The 24,088-nt window shown below is 38.1% G+C and overlaps 1 protein-coding gene across 1 annotated transcript in view; it reads right to left on the bottom strand.

The window, feature by feature from the left end:
• The window catches only part of itga1 (integrin, alpha 1), a 165,531-nt gene that overhangs the window by 70,137 nt on the left and 71,306 nt on the right, over positions 1-24,088 (bottom strand). Inside the window, exons 10-12 of the mRNA XM_039758094.1 lie at positions 14,254-14,327; positions 10,082-10,226; positions 3,900-4,042 (exon numbers count right to left, since the gene is read on the bottom strand). Of these exons, the coding sequence (XP_039614028.1) occupies positions 3,900-4,042; positions 10,082-10,226; positions 14,254-14,327 (362 nt within the window). The remainder of the gene's footprint in view (positions 1-3,899; positions 4,043-10,081; positions 10,227-14,253; positions 14,328-24,088) is intronic.

Genomic DNA, 24,088 nt, shown 5'->3' with positions numbered 1-24,088 from the left:
AATGATATTCTGATGTTCTTAGAGACTTCTTTCAGCACCTTGTGTTTGTACTCTAGCGCTGAACCTGCTGGGGCAGTCTGGCTTAAACAAGTTGGCAGTTGTTTGAAATCTTCAGTACTTGTGGATTATCTTAAAGAACAGTAGAATGGTTGATTTACATTCAGACATGTTTTTAAATCACTTCCCAGATATACAGACATCTATAACCATCTTTCTGAAAGCCTCACAGAGCTCTTTCAATGAGGGCATGTGGATAACACAGTGCATCAGGAAAGTATTCACAGCGCATCACTTTTTCCACATTTTGTTATATTACAGCCTTATTCCAAAATGGATTAAATTCATTTTTTCCTCAGAATTCTACACACAACACCCCATAATGACAATGTGAAAAAAGTTTACTTGAGGTTTTTGCAAATTTATTAAAAATAAAAAAATTGAGAAAGCACATGTACATAAGTATTCACAGATTTGCCATGAAGCTCCAAATTGAGCTCAGGTGCATCCTGTTTCCCCTGATCATCCTTGAGATGTTTCTGCAGCTTAATTGGAGTCCACCTGTGGTAAATTCAGTTGATTGGACATGATTTGGAAAGGCACACACCTGCCTAATTAAGGTCCCACAGTTGAGAGTTCATGTCAGAGCACAAACCAAGCATGAAGTCAAAGGAATTGTCTCGAGGCACAAATCTGGGGAAGGCTAAAGAAAAATTTCTGCTGCTTTGAAGGTCCCAATGAGCACAATGGCCTCCATCATCCATAAGTGGAAGAAGTTTGAAACCACCAGGACTCTTCTTAGAGCTGGCCGGCCATCTAAACTGAGCGATCGGGGGAGAAGGGCCTTAGTCAGGGAGGTGACCAAGAACCCGATGGTCACTCTGTCAGAGCTCCAGAGGTCCTCTGTGGAGAGAGGAGAACCTTCCAGAAGGACAACCATCTAGGCAGCAATCCACCAATCAGGCCTGTATGGTAGAGTGGCCAGACGGAAGCCACTCCTTAGTAAAAGGCACATGGCAGCCCACCTGGAGTTTGCCAAAAGGCACCTGAAGGACTCTCAGATGATGAGAAACAAAATTCTCTGGTCTGATGAGACAAAAATTGAATTCTTTGGTGTGAATGCCAGGCGTCACGTTTGGAGGAAACCAGGCACTGCTCATCCCAAGGCCAACACCATCCCTACAGTGAAGCATGGTGGTGGCAGCATCATGCTGTGGGGATGCTTTTCAGTGGCAGGAAATGGGAGACTAGTCAGGATAAAGGGAAAGATGACTGCAGCAATGTACAGAGACATCCTGGATGAAAACCTGCTCAAGAGCGCTCTTGACCTCAGACTGGGGTGACAGTTCATCTTTCAGCAGGACAACGACCCTAAGCACACAGCCAAGATATCAAAGGAGTGGCTTCAGGACAACTCTGTGAATGTCCTTGAGTGGCCCAGCCAGAGTCCAGACTTGAATCCGATTGAACATCTCTGGAGAGATCTTAAAATGGCTGTGCACCGACGCTTCCCATCCAACCTGATGGAGCTTGAGAGGTGCTGCAAAGAGGAATGGGCGAAACTGGCCAAGGATAGGTGTGCCAAGCTTGTGGCATCATATTCAAAAAGACCTGAGGCTGTAATTGCTGCCAAAGGTGCATCGACAAAGTATTGAGCAAAGGCTGTGAATACTTATATACATGTGATTTCTCAGTTTTTTTATTTTTAATAAATTTGCAAACACCTCAAGTATACTTTTTTCACGTTGACATTATGGGGTGTTGTGTGTAGAATTCTTAGGAAAAAAATGAATTTAATCCATTTTGGAATAAGGCTGTAACATAACACGATGTGGAAAAAGTGATGTGCTGTGAATACTTTCCGGATGCATTGTATATATATATATATATATATATATATATATATATATATATATATATATATATATATATATATATATATATATATGATGATGTCACTTCCGGTGCCGGTGTCACTTCCAGTCTCAGCATATAAAGCCGTCATCTTTAGCAACCAAAGTCAGTTCTGTTTTGGACTCATACTTGTGAACATCTTCCAATTATTTAACCCTTTTGCAGCCAAGGCACATTATACAGGTGGCTGCCCCAAACCATTTTGATGACTTCATGTCATTTTTGTGACTATATATATATATATATATATATATATATATATATATATATATATATATATATATATATATATATATATATATATATATGTCAGCCAAGAAGAGTGGACTGGAATTCACAAGTGTGAACAATGACTGGACTAGTCAGTGGGTGGCTAGATGCCGTTGAGTGAGCATGTGTACTGTCTGGCCATCGCATTCCAAAATGACTGGCCGAGTAGAGTAATGAATCTGCATTAAATTTTGCAGTAAGACCGAACATTCGTTCACGAAAACTATTCAGATGATTCAGAAGGCTTTCAGAGACGATGCAATGAATGTAGCATGTAACACAAATAAAAATGTGACACAAACACTTCAAAGATGGCCCAGAATCTATTGAAAGGGATCCATGTCCTGGACTTTCCCAAAACTAAAATCACCTTTGAAAGACAAGAGATTTCAGAATCTTGATGAGATTCAGGAAAATATTACGAGGCAGCTGTTGGAGATTCTAACAAATGATTTTGCAGAGTGTTTTGAACAGTGGAAGAGACACTGGGAGAACTGTGTGAGCGCCCAAGGTGTCTACTTTGAAGAGGACTAGGTTGTCATTGTCCCTAGTACAATGTTTCTTGTATCTTCTTCAATAAATGTATCTATTTTAATTTTACATGGCTGGATACTTTACGGACAGTTAATAACATGAAACTGAAAATTTTATACTAAGCAACTTAAAATCCTAACCTAAAAACTATAAACATACTGTGTCAGAACCTAAACAAAAACGTTAATGGGAGGAAACCCTCCAGAGTTACTTAGCTGTAATGGTTCACCATGGAGCAATGGGTTGATTTTACCTTCATCAATTTGACCACCCAATTAGCAATTATTGTAAACATCTGGCTGCATTTGTTGAAGTTAGTTATTGAAGGTAATGGGATAATTACTTTTTTAAAGAATGACAAAGGACTTCTGATGAATTTCCTTAACAATAGTAAAAACATTATAAAATGCAAGCATGATTTCTTCACTCAGGAATCCTTTATACATTTGAATGATCCGGATCATAATCTGATAACACTCGCGGTCAACCATACGGAGAGATTTCATCCATTCATTTTCCAACCTGACGAATCCTAACTACAGGGTCACGGGGGTCTGCTGGAGCCAATCCCAGCCAACACAGGGCACAAGGCAGGAATCAATCCTGGGCAGGGTGCCAACCCACCGCAGGACACACACAAACACAATTTAGAATCGCCAATCCACCTAACCGGCATGTCTTTGGAGTGTGGGAGGAAAGCCACGCAAACACAGGGAGAACATGCAAACTCCACGCAGGGAGGACCCGGGAAGCGAACCTAGGTCTCCTAACTGCGAGGCAGCAGCACTACCACTGCGCCACCATGCCACCCATTACGGAGAGATTTATAAAGTTAAAAAGAGATGAATATTTTTTTAACAAATTGTTTAAAGTTCTAAGAAAATTAGAAGGTAAATTTCTGTGGCATAGCCTTACAAAGTTTAATCTGTTTATAGCCTAAGCAAACTAAGAGTTACAGTTAAAGACAGAAAGAAACACATTTCCAAAGTCAACAGCTGCTCTTTACACATTGCTCAAAAATGTGTGCCCATATCATTCAGAAAATCATGAAGGATTCCTGAGAAGAAGTTATAATTTCAAAGAGATCAAACTGTAACATATGGGTATTTTAAACAGAATGGTTGTGCTTTGCATTGATGAACTGTATAATGAAAACACAGTGTCTGAAACATAATGTTATTTACCTGTTCTCCATTTATTGTCTGTTTGATGTTCATCTTATCACCATTCATGGTATACACAATAACTCTTCCAGTATGATTGTACCGTGGAGCTCCTGCAATGTAAAGCACTCCATCGGCCACAGACGCAGAGTGGACATCATAACCTGGAAAAAGAGTTAATTGCTGGTAGCATTAAGTGATGAAAATATGGTGTACACTGGAAAAGTTGCTTTTTAACACTATAATAAGTACATGATAAAGAATACAAATTAGACTGAAAATCAGAGGAAAATTAAAACACAAGACAAATGGATTCTTCTTTGCTAAACAACTTAAAAAATTAAACTTCAATCCACATTAACCTTCAACTCCTTGAAAATGTTGAGACATGTAATCTAAATAATTTCAACCCATGATCAAGTTTAATCTAATTTTAAAGATTTTTCAGTGGTCATTTTCTAAAGAGTATGATGATCATGTATGGAAAAATGTGTTAGTGGAAGTTAACTTCCATCCAGCACAGACTCAGGGCCTGCGTGAACCTGAACTGAATTAGGCAGTTGAAAGTAAATAAATGGCTGGATGGATCTGTCAGAGAAAAGATGTCACGTGCCACAGTCATTTGCAAAGTAATCTCTGTGTTCAAACAGAACAATTTTGATTAATGCTTTAACCTTAAAGGCATGAGCAGAAGAAAACAAAGAGTAATTTGCTAAAAGTACTGTTGCAATTTCAGAGAAATAGGGGAGATAAAATAGAAAGAAGAAAAATGTGGTAAAGATAAAGCAAATGGAAGGCTACAGTGAATCTGGTTTAAAAGTCAAGGCGGTGGAATAGAATTTAGGGGTAATCATGGACTCTGACCTAAACTTTAAATCACATATTAATGAGATTACAAGGACTGCATTTTTTCACTTAGGGAATATAATAAAAGTTAGACCTCTTATAACTTTACAAGACGCTGAAAATCAATCCACACTTCTGTTTTTAGTCAGCTAGATTGCTGCAATGCACTTCTAACAAGACTACATAAGAAAGATATCAGTCTTTTGCAATCAGTGCAGAATGCAGAAGCCAGAATCTTAACTAGAAAAAGAAAATCTGAGCACATCACATCACTTTTAGTGTTGTTACATTGGTTACCCTTTGTCATTCAGAACTGACTTTCAAATATTACTAATAGTGCTTAAAGCATTAAATAATCTTGTCCCTTCCTCCCCCACACTATGTGACTCTTCAGTTCCACCTGGGGGGGTAAACGTTAACATTATACAAAGATATTGTCTGTCTGTATACCTGCATTGTTATCACTCTTTAATTTAATATTTTCTTTATCAGTATGCTGCTTGCTGGAGTATGTGAAGTTCCCCATGGGTTTAATAAAGTATCTATCTATCTATCTATCTATCTATCTATCTATCTATCTATCTATCTATCTATCTATCTATCTATCTATCTATCTATCTATCTATCTATCTATCTATCTATCTATTTTGGAATCCCTGTTCCCCTACACTTCAAGTCATAACCTTAGATCCTCTAATGGTTGTCTGCTCATAGTTCCAGTCTTAGAAGAAGTGGTGAAGTGGCCTTATGCTGTTATGAATCTAAAATCTGGAATAGTTTACCAAGAGAGATACGCCATACGTTTTCAAAAACAAATAAAAACCCATTGTTTTAATTTAGCTTTTTTTGGAGCTATAGTTCAATTTTACTCTTAACGGATGACATAGACATAGAAGTATAATATTCTTCAGGGATTTACAATCTCTACTTTTCTCTGTTTTCTTTTCTGATTCTTCTGTAGTAGCATTTTGCACCACCGCCTAATCAAGGTACTGTGCAGCTGTTTGTGATGCTGGAATAAAGGCAGGTGCTTCAGCTGTCCATGAGACCAACTTCATTAAATCCTCTAAGACAAAGCCTGGAAACAATGAGGAATGATTTAAGCACATTTATGTTGGGTAGAATGCCCAGTGGGCACTGAGCAGTGTTTTGGCCTTGGACTCCCACCATTTATTTTTGTTTTTTCTGTCCTCCTGGCCATTAGACCTCATCACCGGACTCATCTTTACAGTCTTACATCATGAAATTGTATATAAGGAAGCTAATCTTCTACTAGATATATATCTGTTTTATAAGATTGTATAGATTTGTTTGTTCTTTGTTACTTACTCATTAATATTTGTGCCCAATATTAGTTATTTTTTTCTTCTCACGTAACTTTCTTTTGATTTTTTGTAAAGCACTTTGAGCTACATTGTTTGTATGAAAATTTGCTATATAAATAGACATTGTTGTTCAGCTGATTGCTGTCTAAGATGAGATGCAAAACAAGGCACTTCCTTTTGCCATCTTCCTTGTGTGTGTTTGATTGTATCCTGAAGTTATAACTTGTAATGACAAGAACCCATTTCGGTCTGGTGCATCACCTCCACAAGGACAGAAACGGAGCTTCGATGAAGTGGCTGTTAAGCATGTCTGGTTGTACAGCTTTCAGTTTTTATGTCTTGGAATCTTGATAGCCAAGGTTGATTGATTACTGGAGTTGCTATAAGGCTCAAGAAAAGGTGCCAGCAGTTCACAGCAACTACAGTATATATGATATGTATATGGGATATTAGCACTATCCCCTTCAAAATAAACACATTTCTTTCTTTTTTCCTTACCAAGTGATATAAAGCAACTTTAAAATATTATTGCATGTTTCAAGTCATTAGTACTACAGCTTTGAAAGGTTTTTTTATACAATAGGATTACTCTTCTATGGAAACAAGCCATCCTGTTTCACCATTTTCATTTTCCTTAAACAGATGAGCAGTGCTTTGCTTTTCCTTCAGGCTTCCTTTGTTTTTATTAAACTGTCTAACAAGGAATGTCTGTAGAATGTATTGTTCAGCAACTAAGCCATTGCAAGAGAAGTTTTACGTCTTGATGATGTGCCAGATGACTGGGTTTGTGGTTGTGATGTGTGCTAAACCTGTACTGTATAATAAACGCTTGCTAACAAATATGATCCAGTGTCTTTTTTTTTATTAACAGATGGTCAAACTCTGCAGCTGTAGAGACTAATAATGAGTACTTCATCTTAGAACCTTATAAGGAAACGTAAGTCTCAGAACACCTCTTATTGCTGACTGTTCTAATATCTAGTATTTGTGATTTTTGCTTGATTTTTTACAGTCAGATGGTATTCAAAATATACACAAAATATTAGTTGTGAGAAAAAAGAAGATATTTGATTAACACTACAGCACAATGAACATTGGAGAGGGGCAGCAACATCACAGGAGAAAGAACACGGCTTAAGCCTATAGAACAAGAGTTCCAAAACTTTTATTGGCTGCATACCCCTTTACCAAAAACTTTTAAAACCATCGACCCCCTAGACATTTACTTTACTTACTCAAATTAATACATTTGTACAGTGTGTAATATTAAATATTTCATTAGATATCCAACTTTCCATTTTAATCACTTGTAATTAATGATTGAAAAAGATAAAAGAACTATAGAATATGGCATTATCTTGTGCAGCATTTAATATCGAAACCTGCACTAACGAAAATTAAAGCAAAAAAATACAAGCAGAGTTTTTTTTACATTTTTGATATTTATGAAATAAATATGTAAATTCAAAATAAGTACAAATAGTCCAAGCTGTACTGTCTGCATTTCTTTTTTGATTCAGTCATATTATTATCTGAAGAAATAAAAACTTTTATTAACAAACAATTTCGACAGCCCCGTGATAAAAAAAAACAATAAAGTATCTATTTACTTGAAACAGAAGATTTTTGTTCAAACTCGAATAAATAAACTGTGTCCTCTGATTTTCTTTTTCGTAGTACTGCTCCTCAATAAATAATTACAGTAATCCCTCGCTATATCGCGCTTCGACTTTTGCGGCTTCACTCTATCGCAGATTTTAAATGTAAGCATATTTAAATATATATCACGGATTTTTTGCTGGTTCGCGGATTTCTGCGGAAAATGGGTCTTTTAATTTATGGTACATGCTTCCTCAGTTTGTTTGCCCAGTTGATTTCATACAAGGGACGCTATTGGCGGATGGCTTAGAAGCTACCCAATCAGAGCATGTATTACATATTAACTAAAACTCCTCAATGCTATAAGATATGCTTCCTGCGCGGTGCTCGATTGTTTGCTTGTCTCTGTCTATCTCACCCTCTCTGACATTCTCTGCACCTGACGGAGGGGGTGTGAGCAGAGGGGCTGTTTGCACAGAGGCTGTTTGCCTAGATGATACGGACGCTCCTCTAAGAAATGCCGCATTATCGCGGTGCTTCCGCATACTTAAAAGCACACTTATTGATTTTTTGATTGTTTGCTTTTCTTTGCGAGCGCTCTCTCTCTCTGAAATTATCTACTCCTGATGCAGACACTCCTTTGAAGAGAAGATATGTTTGCATTCTTTTAATTGTGAGAAAGAAATGTCATCTCTGTCTTGTCATGGAGCACAGTTTAAACTAGAGGGCTCTAATAATGTTAACAGTGTGGGATAGTTTATAAGGGCTTATAATATATAAAAATAACCATACAAACTTATGGTTTCTACTTCGCGGATTTTCATCTATCGCGGGGGGTTCTGGAACGCAACCCCCGCGATCGAGGAGGGATTACTGTATATTCAAAGTTCAAATCACAAATAAGTACATGTCACATGAAATTAACCAGTTTATAGTGTTTTATGAAAGCATGACCGTACAAGACTGATAGATTCTGCTAATATCGAATATCCATCGACTCGTCCCACCATGAGCAAGTGCGGACATGCAATGGTTTTTCATGTCCACTCTTGCTTTGATACGTTCAATAGGACAATGCACAGACATGTTTGTGCTTCATGTATTTTCATGTATTCTTACGTGTGACTCTTTTAATGACACATTTTACCTTTTCATTCACAAGTTTGGTATGTAATGTGTTTTTTTTTTAATTATTTTACTTCTTAATTAGGTACCTATTGGAATCACAGATATTTTGAAGTAGCAAACAAATAGCAGTAGTAAGGGGGTCTATTTTGCTGTCGTCGACCCCCAAATTTTTTTATTGAATCTATCGACCCCTAGAAAGTTCAAATCGACCCCAGGGGGTCGATATCGACCACTTTAGGAACTCTTGCTATAGAAAGTGCAAATATTACATCTAGAGTAATAATACTTTAACAAAAAAATAATATAATAATAATAATCACAGACAAGGCTCATTCAATTCAGGGCAGTGGGAGGAGAGAGCCTATTCAAGTGGCATTTAGGACGAATTGGGAACCTGTCACAGACAAGGTCAAGTTTATCACATGGTCTACTCATGCACACCTTCTCATGAGGCCGTTTTCTAGGCAACAGTTAACCTGAGCTGCATGTCTTGGGTGAAAAACTCAGGGAGAACATCAATGAGACTCATCCATCTAAATCCATCTAAAATCATCTAATGAGAACATTAAAACTAACACTGCTGGTTCATTCCTATTGCCTAATGGTTCCAAAAATGGCATCTTCAGATACAAAACTTCCTTGTTATCCATCCATCCATTATCCAACCCGCTATATCATAACTACAGGGTCACGGGGGTCTGCATTATATGTATTTATAATATGACATTCTTTTGTAAAAGTTTCTTTCAAACATTTTCTCTCTGCACCCCTACATCATTGTTTCAGGATTTATCTTAAGGCAGCAAATAACAGACTAATTCTTCATCTGGTGAACATTTGTAGTAATTTATAAAATATCCACCCATCCATCATCAAACCCACTGAAGCCCTTTTCAGAGTTGTGCTTGTCAAAGTAGATCTCAGCAGCATCACACACAAAGCAGTAGCCAACCTTACATTGCAACGCCAGTACATTCCAAGGAATATACAGAAACACTGAAATGGGGCCAATTCAGAATTTCCATTTAAATGAACATCTTTGCAATGAGCTAATAATGCTGGGGTACCTGGAAAAAACCTACATAGATGCAGTGAAAGTATGAAAACTCCAAATAGAAGGATCCTAGGCCAGAATTTAAAATCAAGATTTTGGGGCTGAGAGCACTGCTAACCACTACTATACATCACATTTTTGCCAGTTTAGAAAACAGTAAAAAATAATCAACAAAGTAAGAAAGTGCAACTTAAAGCAATTTAAAGATTAACCTCATTAGCAATTGTATGCAGATTTTCTGAATAACTTACCAATATACCCAGCAAGAGCGTCATATGTACCCATTGGTGGAGTGTTAAATGCACTGTTGTTTGGAATTATGAAGTCATTTCCATTTTGCATGACCACTGTTCCATTCCAGTCATAGGCTCCAACTGCTCCCAGCATAACGCGCTCCTGCCAATATGCAAAAAGTGCTCATTTAAAAAAATATACAGCAACAATGATTAGCCATCAGAAAGCAAACTGGGTTTCAGATTTCTGTGTCTCAGCAGCACCAAAATAAAACTACAGTACTAGGGTGATGTGTATCTATGTTTTTATTATAAAATCAGCTGAACAGCAATACAGAAATTACTATTTCCTTTTTTTTTAACAAAAAATGTTAATCTGATAGCATGCATTACATTTCTGAGACCATTTTTGCTGATTTTGATATTTTTTTACCCTAATATGTTAGACTGTTTCACTACATTTACAACCTGTCACAAAGAACAAAATACAGTTGGAAATTCCCCATACAAATTTCCCATATTTCAAAGGTTCACTTTGTAAACCAAATATTCATTTATCTTCTATATTACATTTAATTTTATGATACACAAAAAATCCAGTATGTATCAAAAAATACCAAAAAACTTAATTCACCCACTACCACTCACTCTTAATATGCATAAACACTATAAACCTATCATAGTACTAATACACTTTACTTTAGAAGTACATTTCCAAAACAGCTGAATAGATAATATACTGGAAAGTGAAGACATTAATACCAGTGCGTAAAGACAACAACATCAATGAGCTCAGTAGGGCACAAGGTGACAACATTAGTGTATGACTGTGATTGTGACAAAAATGATTTTCTGATAGATAGATAGATAGATAGATAGATAGATAGATAGATAGATAGATAGATAGATAGATAGATAGATAGATAGATAGATGGATGGATGGATGGATGGATGGATAGATAGATAGATAGATATTCAATCTTACCTATTTTTGATTGACTGGCCTGATCAGAATTGAGTTTGTAATTGAAACAGATTGTAACATTGACAAAAACTGTTTCCTTTCCTTTTTCGTTACATAGTTTCTTCTGAATGTTAATTTTATTTGTAGTGTCCATGAATGGAACATACTGATAAACATTGGTTTCCTTGTTTGAAGTCACCAGCATTCAGAATGTCTCATCATTAAAATGTTGGTACCGTTTCCATTGCTGAATCAGACGTTATAACTTATATTAGCTGTTAGGATTTTATTACTATCACTTTCTACATTTTTGCCTACCTATTGTTTTTTTCTTTTCACAAGTTTGTGTAACTGTGGTTCACATTTATTAAAAAGCAAATACTGGTAGAGAGCATCACCTTGAACATTCTACAAATTTCATTGTGGAAGATGTGAGACAGTACAGTATATGTCACAAAAGCATTTCCATAGTTTTCATCGGTATTGTACTGAATATTAAACCTGTATTATTATTAGTTATGAGGATGTATAAATAAATGTTTAAGGAAATAATGTTTTAAACTAACCACTGTGGCGGACGGCCGGGGATCCTGCCCAGCCGGGATGCCTGTAAGGACCAGTAGAGGGACAATACCTTCCCTGGGCCATGAGAGGGCAGCCGCCCTGGTCTGCATGGGGGCCACGGGATCAGAGCTTAGCAGCTCATTCCTGTTGGGACCCATGTCCACCGCCAGGGGGTGCCCGGAGGATTATGGAGCCCTGGACTGCAGCACTTCCACCACACCAGGAAGTGCCGTCAGAAGATCATCAGGAAGCACCTGGAGCACATCCGGGACAGTATAAAAGGGGCAGTTTCACTCCATTACAGGACCGGAGTTGGGAGGAAGAAGACAGAGCTTGTGAGGGGAGGAGTAGAGATGGCAGAAGTACTGGGAGAGTGAAGGAAAGAAGGGACTGAGTTTGGCTAGAAGGACATTGAGAGGCGCTGTGTGCAGAAGAATGAAAATAAAAGTGTGTGTTCTGGACATCTGGTGTCGTGTCTATCTGTGTGTGGGGGCTGGCTTATCACACCATATATGACCCATGTGGCTAAGTCCTGCAAAACTTTACTGAAGACATATCTCGTGGATCTGGTGTAAACCAATGACTAAATACAATAATTGCAAAATTGTTTTGGGTGCACTGATTTTGGCCCATATAAGTATTTTTAATCTGATCTTAATGAAATGAAAGATACAATTAGCTTATATGGTATGCTGTATTTTATAAATGCTGCTGTGCACCAGAAACTTTGTACAGTTGTCCCTAACAATAAGCACTATGACTGAATATCTGTAGGAGTTCTGAAGCACAGAAGAGTATTAAGAATACATGTAGAGTTGAGGGTGTCAGAGAATCAGCAAAACATTCTGGAATATCCAAACAACCAGGTTTAATTCTAATGAAAAAGATGACATCCTGTAAATCATTCAATGACAACAAATCTGTGAAATGCTGCAGACTGATTAAAAAATGAAATGTTGGTCAAAATATAGGATTGGGTGGAACCAATAGAGTCTGGTTATAAGATAATATAACAATCTTCAGCTGGTTGCTTTAACTTTTTTGCTTTTTTTTAAAGTTTTAAGTATTTATAGGTTTATATGTTTATAGTATCTTTACTGTCACGACTTGACTTGTCTAGTGAGCTATAAAATGTATTATCATTATTACGTAGACCTAATTTACAGTCTCCATGATGCTATATCTACATTAAGCATGTTTGGACAATATACAGTATCTCTCTATCATACAAGAAAATCCTGGGACGAGACGAGACTTTTTAGCCTGAGACAAAGTGTGACTTTTTCAGAGAGATACTTTCAAGTCCCGCGAGATGAGACTTTGTGCCGAGATTTAACTATGCCCAGGCCGGAAATAAAAGACAAAGAGTAGATGACAAAGTAGAACGTGGTAAAGAGGTTCAAAAACATTGCCACAATACACATGCAGAGCAGGTTAGAGATAATGAAAGCACTAAAATTCAAAAGTCTCAAAAAAATGATAGTAAAGATCGCATTAGCGCAAACAAAATTATTAATCGGTGAAATAATGGAACAGCGAAAAGAGGTTGAATATACTGTTTAGCTTTAAACTTTAAGTCGGAGACTTGTAGATCATCTAATTTGTGTTGTTATCAGGAAAAAGTAGTAATTCTTCCTAATGAAGAGGAGTATCCACGAGAGTTAAAAGATTTGTTGTTTGGTGAAAGTGAAATCCACATACAGGAGCAGCAGAGACGTGAAGTGGCTGAAGCGTAGCACAGGCCGGGGGAATGGTGAGCGAAGTGAGCAGGAGGCAAAGCTCCCTAGTGAATAAAATATATATAAAATATGCAGCAAATCTAAACAAAGACAACCTTGGAGTAATGGTGGATCAGTGTGTCTGTATCTGGTCAGTCTGAGAAATCTTATTAAGCCAGTAAAATGTTGAACTATATTTTCAGAATACCAGGGTATTCTCAAATCATAAGCCAAAAATAAATACATGAATAAATATTTTCAAGATTTCTTTGTCAGGAACCTGGCTGTTATGACTGGGAGTCTGAAAGCATGCAAATCCCAAAAGCACTTCCAAAAATGACCACTAGAGGGAGAAATCCTGTAAAAAAAAACCTGAACAGATAAAAAATGGCAACACAGAAATTTTAAAAAAATGTAAGATTTATTATCCCAAAAATTCTCTTTAAGTATATGAATCTCCCTAGAGTTCACAAGGTAAAAAGGAGTTGCCAGCAAGGTCAATTCAAAGCAAACAAGACCAATACATAATCCAAGGCAAAAAACGGAGAAAAATGGTCAGGAATCCAGACAAAATCACAAAAGTACAGTAGAACGCCAAAAAAAAAAAAAAAACTCACCGACTCCCTACCACATTTGATATGATCTGCCAGGAACTGTGGGAGATTTATAGTGTGCAGGGCAGATCCTGGCAAAGATTGGTAGGTGGATCTGCCTCTTGGAGGACCACCCACAAAGCACATTGAGCATAGTACAGGCATAGAAAACAAAGAAGGTCATTAAAAAAAGTAATATTAACATACCTCAAGGATTAAACATTGAAAAAAAGACATAAAATAGTAGAAACCCTGGCTGAGATGTAACACTAGCAGTTACAATTAGAGAATGTTAGGGAATGTAAACTTCATGCACGGTGTACAAGTATTTCAAGAAACTAATGAGCTTACCTTTGAAGAATGGGCACTAAATCCAGCCTGTGCCATTTCCATTTCAAACGATACTGCCAGGTTATCTGACGTAGCTGGAAGTTTTAGAAAGAGTTTCAGTTAGTTTTAAAACAGGAATAATATAGAGAGTGCAATTAAAAATATGGAAAATATGATGATAATAATTTAAACTAATGTATTGTGCTTACTGAATAATTACTAATCATTCACTGTACATTTTTCAGCTGTCTTTTGTATTATAGGGTTTATTTTATTTAAGACTTGGCTATAAGATCTATCATTGCCTTTATTTTTGCTTACAAAGGCAGACATATTCTTAGCATGAAGAAGACTACTTTCTGTGACAGTTTCTTTTAGACGGTTTTTACCTGTTGGTTTTAACCCAGCTTTATTTCCAGTTTTGAGTATAGGTGAGGTTTAAAGGCCCCTCCCAGTGGATTCACAAGGCTAATAAAATAAATCAATAATAAGGGGTGCCTCAAAATCCTCAAAAGCATTTTTAAAAGAGCACAGCTAATATAAATATGTCAACAGTCAACAAATATAATTATACATTGTATAATGTATATTATTGTACGCAAGGCGAGATTTTACCTAACTGCACTGTGCCATTGTGACATTCTATTGAGTTAAAACAATTAATAAAGCTATTGAGTAAATAAGTTATTGTAATAATCATAACCTGCATGTCTTTTTCCATACAAACAACCATAAATCAATAAGTGTATATTACATCCTACCCTATGCAACTCTCTCTTGCATGCAGCCTCTTTAAAACAAACAGAAATGCTATTTCAAATTTAGCCTGAGACAGGTAACTTCAATTTGTATATTTTGCATACAATACTTCCTCGTTTAAATGGCCAACAGGTCCTCAGCAGTCAGTCCAAGCTATGGAAATGACTGCTGAATCATGCATGTATGCCTGCAGCTTATACCTGAATGTGCTACCTGTGCAAACAGTGGTATGGCAGTCTCACTCCACATCACACACACCACCGTGACAAATTATTTAATAAAAATATCTCTTTCATGAAGTAAATAAAAAATGTAAAACTCTCCAACTTTCAAAACAGTTAACCCAATCCCAGAAGGCACCTGAATATTATGCCACACATATTGTACATTTTCTAACTTGTTTAAAAAATAAGAAATTATTTATTTTGCCACAGTTACAGTAAGTAAAATACATGTTTTCTTTCAATTATATATTGTTAATATCATTAACTTTCTTGTGCAACTAAGCTGATTATTTGGTTCTGTCACTGAATGGATCTAATAAAATGCAACACTGTGTAAAGGATTTCAACATCTAGGCATAGAGGAGGTCAGGTCAGGTTGGGGAGCATGCACTGGTAAAGAGTGTTGCCACACCCACCACGTGACAAAACAGCTCGGGATCCCAGTTGGCAACCCCCCAGGCAGACATGCGGTCTAGTCCCATTCCTCGAAAATGACCCTCTATCTGCCACAGCCAGGTGTTACGTGGATGTCCCCGTGGTCTGGTCCAGCCACTTGGGTCCTTAATAATGAAGATCCTGTGATCTGGGTCACCCTGAGGGAATCACACTACATGACCATAGTGGTGTAACTGACGCTACCCATGGATTCTCTGAAGAGGCACAGTGCCGAAGGAGTTGAGTCTTCATCTCAGATCACTGGATAGCATCCATGTCTCACAGCCATATAGCAAAACAATAAGCATAAGACTTGGGCCTTCATTCTTTTGCAAAGATATTGGGAGTGCCACACACCCCTTTACAGTGACATCATTAACCTCGCATGCTCTCCCAATCCATTTACTTACTTCACATATAAGTAGACCCCTTGACAAGGTCGACACTTTCTCCACAGACAGACACACTGCTAATGGACGTGCCCAAGAGGTCATTAATGACCTGGATCTTAGTTTTTTATTCAGGACTCACAAGCCCAGATACTCAGATTCCTCACTCAGTCTCTTGAGAGCCCCCATCAGAGCTTCCAATGACTCTGTGAAGATCACAGCATCATCAACAAAGTCAAGATCAGTGAATCTTTCTTCACCAATGACGCTGCCCAACACCCAGTCCATGCAAGCATTGAACAGAGTAGGAGCAATAACACAGCCCTGAGAACCCCAGAATAAACTGGGAAAAATGCAGGTGTTCTGCCTCCATTTTTCACAGCACTCACATTACCAATGCACAGACCGGCCATGATATTCAGCAACTTTGGGGGTCCCGCAAAGTCTCAGGATGTCTCACAGGTCAGCTCAACCAAGAGAATCGAACATTTTATGAAAATCGACAAAGGCTGCAAAGAAACCCTGCTGATATTCACGTTTGCAGGATAAATGCGGTCGATAGTAGACTTCTTAGGCATAAAACAAGACTGCTTCAATCGCTGGTGAGCAAGTAATCATGGATCCTATTGAGGATGGCCCTTGCAAGGACCTTACCCAGCACTGAGAGCAGTGTTATCCCACTGTAGTTACCACTATGCAGGCGATCACCCTTCCCTTTCCAGATAGGGACGACAAGTCCCATTCTCCAGTCAGTCGGAATGACACCCGTCTCCCAAATGGAAGCAAAGATTACTTGCAATGCAAGGAGGACAGCCTTACCACCAGCCTGGAGAAGTTCACCGTGGTTACCACAGGATCCCTTCCCTCAGCTGGTTCATCACCTGTGCAATCTCAGTGAGATTGGGTGGTTCACAGCTAATTGGAGGATCAGCCTCAAGAACCATGGACCCAAAGATGTCCAACATTCTAGCCAGAGGATCAACTTTAAACAGCTGTTCAAAGTAGCCAGCCCAGTGGGTCACAATTGCAACATCATTTGTAAGGATTGTTCCATCACCCGCTCTGGTTGTAACTCTCTGAGGACCAGTTTCAGATGTGCATAATGCTTCGATTCCCCTGTAAGCAGAAAATTTGTCACTAGACCATAAATGGTATGTCACTTGCTCACAGATTTCTCATGCCCCCTTATCTTGCTCAGAGCTCTTGCAGACATCTTTCTCAGTTCCCGGTACAGACCAGAGTCGCCACCAAGTAGTACTCCCTGCAAGATGAAACACCTCCTTCTGGGAAGACCGGAAACACCAACACAACCTTTAACAGCCTTCAGGGTCTTGTAGGATCAGCAATGCACTGAAGTCTGCAAGTTCCTCACACAAACTGTGCGCAAACTCATTAGAAACAGCCTGAACTTGGAGTCTCTGCCAGGACCAGCCTCATTCTCCTAGTAGGTGATAACCTACTGACTTCAGCTGGATCTTCAGAGTAGTTAATAAAAATACAAGTAAGCTATGCTAGAATAACTTTAATGCATAAGTGAGATTACATTTAAAGTAATGTGTACAATTAAACTCACACACAAGAAGACAAAGAACAGCAACTAAATGCATCTACTGTATTGGCTAAAAGGCATATTCTGTTCTGACCTTTTATTTTAAGTTACTCTGTTCAGTTTTAAACAGAGATAACCATGTGAGATGCTATAAAGTTTTTCATCAGTACAAATCATCATGTTCTTGTGGGCTCAAGCACAGATTAAGCTTAAGTGTATTAAACAGAAATCAAGAAGTGCTTCAGTTTGAAACAATCCTCCAAGTAATGTAACTAAAGCAGACACCATATTGAGTAGAAAAATGATGAGCCTTGGGGGCCACTTAGGTACTAGCTGTCCTAGTGAATTTAATGAATCAAGGGATCTACTTCCCTTTCTAAATGTATTACTATTTCTTCATTTTAGTCTGTTTAATTCATTTATAGACAACAGATTCCTTTGCAGACAAAGTAATGTTACAGTAAACATTTTCTATTGCAGGCTTGTATTTTTCAATAGGATCTTCACACAGAAAGGGTATTTTTATAAAATAATACATTTAAAGAATGTACACAAGATAAAAAATTAAAAGTGTTTAGAAATAAAGCTGTCACACTATCAGATGACCTGATATTATCCGGACTGGTCCAATATAGTGAAAAAAATTTATATTTATGTTTGCAAGCACAACTCATTCTCTTAGGAATTTTTGTCATCATCTTTTCGAACAAGATCGTCTCACCTTATCTCATCTCATTTTCTAAAATTGCTTTTCTGGTAGAGGGTCATTGTAACAGCTAGACCAAACTTCCATGTCCCCAACCAGTGGGACATGCCTGGAGCAGCTCTAAGGGTAGCCCCCTAAGGGGCATCCTTACAACACACCCAAACCCCCTCAATCTTGATCTGGAGAAGCAGCAACTCTACTCTGAGGCACTCCTAAATTGCTGAGCTTCTCACCCTGTCACAGAGTGTCTGCTTAGCCATCACATAAAGAAATCTCATTTCTGCTGCTTAACAGTTTCCTTCACCTCTAGTGTCCACTATTATTTTCTACGGTTGCTGCTATGGAATGCCCCGACTGCTTTAAGACCACAGCTTTTAACAGCAGCTTCCACAATTTAGGTATTGAACAGAGTCCATTTGGACTCAATATCCCTGACTTTACTTTGCACATAGAAGAAATTCTTTCAGAGGAAGGAGTTGAACTCCTCAAGAATGGAAGCCTCAGTCATACATTTTCAGGACACCCTAACTGCTCATCTAGGATAACCTGGTGTATTTGGCCTACACCCCGAGCTTTGAATTCAACCTACTACAAAGTGATAATCAACTGACAGCTCAAAGCATATGGCTTTAAGTCAAATGACACAACTAAAAACGTTTATCAGTCTTTAGGACAAGGTGCTCTGGTAACATGTACAGGTACAGTTGCAATCCTTTTCATGTTCAAACATGGTGTTGTTATTGACAATCGATGTCATAACACAGAAATCCAATAACAACTCTCCATTTTGGTGTAGCTCTGGAAGGCTGTTCCTCCCAATCACATTCTTCCAGATATACTTATGTTCATCATTACGGACATAAGCATTGAAGACATCCAATCAGACTACAGATTCAGTGGGCAGCAGCACTCTTTCAAGCACCTCACCCATCTTCTCTAAGAAGACTGAATTCTCTGAACAGCTGTTTGGTACATATGGACAAACGACAGTCACAGTTTTCCTCTGTGACTCATAGCCACATTGAGGCAACCCTCTCATCCCCTAAAGAAAACTCCAATTGCACAGCCCTCAGCTGAAGGGCTTGTGAGTATCACCATACCTGAGACCTTTCACATAGAGTAGGAGAGAGACCATCAAGAAGTTCCAGAACACATGCTACTGTATGTGTGGAAGTGATTGCAGCTATACCTAGCTGGTATTTTTCCACCTCCAGCACCAGCTCAGGCTCCTTCCCTGTCAGAGAGATAATATTCAAAGTTCCCAAAGCCAGTCTCCATTTCCAGGGTCTAATCTGTCTAGATCTTTCCCGCCAATGCCTACCACTAAAGTGGCATCGCACCCAAGATGGCGAACCTACAACACAGATTCACATTTTTTGGGTTTAATGTTCAGTTGCCCAACCACCAGGTCTTCATCAGTGAATACCATCCCCAGGCCTAGCTCCACGTGTGGGTCCCAGTAATCCTATAATAAGCAGGGAACACTTTCTTCTAATTTGTACCATCGTGAGCTGTCATCATGAATTGTTCCTTGTCTGACCTTTCAGCCCGAACATGTTCACCAAGGAGACCCTATCAGGCACAAAGCTCCAGACAACTTAGCTATGAGCATAAGGTGAGGCAAACTAGGCGGCAGCCTAGGGTGGCATTTTTTAAACAATATGGACCCTGACTTATAAACAGACTCAATACGGCTGTCTGACTTCCTTAACCCGGTTATATTCTTTTATATTATTTTTATATACTAGTGATGTTAGGCCTTAACATTTTAGAATCAGCATGAACCATTATTGTGGTTCTCCAAATGCCAGCATGTACCCCAATCATCTTCACAGTGGCACTATTTACACCGCAAGTCCTTGTTTCTCTATTTTCGTCAGGTGCATATTTGTAGTTTTATTTGTATGGTTTTCTGCAAGTTTGTTTTTATCCCTTTTCTCTTCCTAATCTTGACATTAAATTGATACAGATTTTGTATACATGCAGAGATTTTTCTTCCTGTTCTGCTCCTTATTTTGCAAGCTTAGAAAGTTGTTCATTACCAGTGGATTTAGAAGGATCCTGTATTTGTGAGAAACAGAAATATTTCAAGGCTGGATTTCTGCCTAATGGCTGGTCAGCCCACAATTTATAACTTTGGCATTTCTTGAATTGCCTATTTAATACTATGTGTATTATGTCTGTTTTATATTCATCATTATTAATTTTTTATAATGAACATGAATCATTTCTGAAATTACAGAAAAACTTGATTATATAATGTAGCAGTCATTTGTGTGGTGGATATAAAATAAAGTATATATGGATAAAGTAGATTTATATATATATATATATATATGAATATGTATATGTATGCCCTTATAATTCATATAATTCTTAGCAATTGTATCACTGGAGAATGAACTAAAACAGTGAATTAAAAAAGTGTTTTTAGATTTACAAAGACAATGTCAAGAAAAAGAGACTTGTCTTTATATATAATACACTACCATAGCTATCCGTTTGTCTGTCCAGGATTTTAAATCACCTGTAGCTCGCAAGCTGTTGGACCTATTGACCTGAAATTTGGTACACATATACTACGTGACGTCTACTATCCACCTTCGGGGTGATGATTGACCTCCAAGGGTATTCCTCTTTTTATTTTTATTTTATTTTATTGTAGAATAAACTCTCGGCAGCGGCATCCATTCTCATCCCTACCACCATTGCCAACACGTCCCCTTCCTCTTCATATCTTAAATCATTCTTGAGGCAGATTGAAGACTTAAGTGCCAGATTAAGCGAAAAATTAAGGAAAACATACAAAGTAATTGCAACACAAACATTGACTTAATCAGTTTTAACGTGAGAAGATGCCGATGAAAGAAGAGAACAAGCGGGCTGCTAGGGTGGAGAACAAAACAGCTGCACAGGAAGCAGGAAGCACATCAACCTCCGAGCAAACAAATGCTAAACATACAGAGAAAGAAGATGAAAACTATGAATGCTCAAGTCGTGCGTATTCACTGCACGTTATCGTGCAGTGCACTGTTACTGGTATTTTTATAATTGTAAAGAACTTTAACTAAACCAATTATTGTTTTTTAAAACTGGTATTCTCTTTCAAAAATTTAAATACCATCCAACAATTAATTTATTTTTATTCATATTGTTATATTTATGTTTAAACATTTTGTAAATAAGATATATTTATAGTTCTAAAATTATCTATCTTATCTAGAGCATGGTCACAGGGACGTTGAAGCCTATTCCAGAAAGCATTTGGCACATTGATTATTAAATTAATAAATAACTATGAATAAAGAAACAGCTGTCCTAACACACTATATGGCCAAAATATGTTGACATCCCTCCAATTTATTCAGTTTAGTCATTTCAGCCACATTCTTTATTAGCAAGTTCATAAATTGAAGCACATGGCCATGGAGTCTCTACTGGCAGTAAAATGTGTCACACTGTAGTGCTCAAAGTGGAAGGGTCAAGACTTAAGGTGGGTAAAGGAGAATGGAACAGTGGAAATGTGTTCTCTGGAGTGATGAATCACACTTCACTATCTAGCAATTTTGATGGGTGAATCAGGGTTTGGTGCAAACCAGGTGAATGCTAAGTAAAGTTAATGTAAAGTTTGGAAGAGAAGAGATAGTGGTCTGGGGTTGTTTTTCAGGGTTTGGCCTAGGCCTCTTGGTTCCAGTAATGGGTTCCTTTAATGGTACAGAAAACAAAGTCATTTTTAACAACTGTGTGCTTCCAATTTTGTGGCAGCAGTTTAGGGAAGGCTCTTTTCTGTTCCAGCATGACTGTGACCCCATGCACAAAGCAAAGTCCATAAAGACATGGAGGAACTTAAATGTCCTGCACAGGGCCCTGACCTCAAACCTACTGAACACCTTTGGGATGAATTGGAATGACAATTGTGAGTCAGGTCTTCTCATCTAACATCAGTTTGTGAACTCACAAATACTCTTTTCACTAAATTTTCACAAAATCCCACAGACACGTACCCAAGTCTTGTGGAAAGTCTTCCCAGAAGAGTGGGGGCTATTATAGCCACATAGGAGGGGCAACTCTATGCTAATGCCCATGGGTTTTTGAATGGAATATCCAACAAGTTCATATATGGTAGGTGTGGTGGTCAGTTGTCCAAAATATTTTGGTCATATAATGTAAAACATTTGGTTATTAAATTTTTCTTTACCATTTATGATCAGAGGTCCTAGAATTGTAAAAAAGTAAAAAGTGCATCAAAATATATCCTGAAATATGTATTTTAATAGGTTACTTTAGTAATGTCACATAAAAATAGAGCAAAGTTGTAATACATAAATTGATGCACTGACCAGCATTTGCCACCAGTCAGCTACATGCAAAGTTGTGCTTATGTGAATATTTCTGGGGAAGGGGGTCCATAGCTTTCATCAGGTTCTAAAAGGGGTCCGTGACTCAAAAAAGGTTAAGAATCAATGTGCTAGACTGTCAGGCCAGTTGTAATTCTGCATGTAACATGCTATGGAAGATTTCACAGGGACTTTCAAGATTTCAGTTGGCACAGTGGTAGCGCTGCTGTCTCACAGTAAGGTGATCAGGGGTTCACGTGGCGGGTCCTCCCTGTGCTTTGAGTAGTGAGAAAAGTGCTATATAAATGTGAAGAATTATTATCATTATTAAAATTGTGTCTTCCTGCTGCATTCTGTTCACATACATTTGTAGTTGGATGGTTAGAAGGAAAGTGTGATCACTGTGGCCTGATTTTCACTAAACTAATTTCAAGATTTTATCTGTCCTTTTGCTTGTGAAAATAGAAAAAAGCAAAAGAACAGCTTCAGGTTAACATTTTATTCTTTCAATATATAACATAGCCAGATAATTTTATATAACAAAATCAGGTGAGGGTGGCTTGGTGGCGCAGTGGGTAGTGCTGCTGCCTCACAGTTAGGAGATCCGGGTTCGCTTCCTGGGTCCTCCCTGCGTGGAGTTTGCATGTTCTCCCCGTGTCTGTGTGGGTTTCCTCCGGGTACTCCGGTTTCCTCCCACAGTCCAAAGACATGCAGGTTAGGTGCATTGGCGATTCTAAATTGTCCCTAGTGTGTGGGTGTGTGTGTGCGCCCTGCCCAAGGTTTGTTTCCTGCCTTGCGCCCTGTGTTGGCTGGGATTGGCTCCAGCAGACCCCTGTGACCCTGTAATTAGGATATAGCGGGTTGGATAATGGATGGATGAAAGTCAGGTGAGAGGTCAGGGTTATGACACAACTCAATGAATCTGGACAGTAAAGTTATTCTCCCTCAGTAATTACCACTTGGAAGGGTAAGCGTTAGAATGCAAGCCACTTAAAAGGTTGTACTTGGCATAGCACATGAATACAACACATGAGCACACGAAAGAGACGTTAATGTCACTCCCAAACACGTGTAAACAAGAATTTTAAGTGGAATCAAAATTGAAGAAATGATACAGCACCGAAAAAGACACACATTAAAAACGAAAGGGACAGGAGTGTATAGTATAGTTCAAATTCCTCAACCGAAGAATGAGAGCAACCCTTCACTTTCAAGAGAATGAAAGCAAGCAAATGCTTAAGTAAGCATTAATTAAAAAGGCACAAAAGAATCAAAGGAACTGAGCCAACAGCAAACAGTAAGTAAACTAAGGAAGCGTTCTGGTAAACTTTAAAGATAAGTTCATGTGAAGTTTGACCTGTAGCTGTAGTACTCTGTACTTTTTTTAGCAGATCCCGACCTTGGTAGTGCGTATGTCTTGTGCCCTTTTGAAATTCTGTATATTCTTTTCTTAGATT

This window comes from Polypterus senegalus, chromosome 7 (assembly GCF_016835505.1).
Source record: "Polypterus senegalus isolate Bchr_013 chromosome 7, ASM1683550v1, whole genome shotgun sequence".
Lineage (NCBI taxonomy): Eukaryota > Metazoa > Chordata > Cladistia > Polypteriformes > Polypteridae > Polypterus > Polypterus senegalus.
This window is presented reverse-complemented; position numbering and strand designations above follow the sequence as displayed.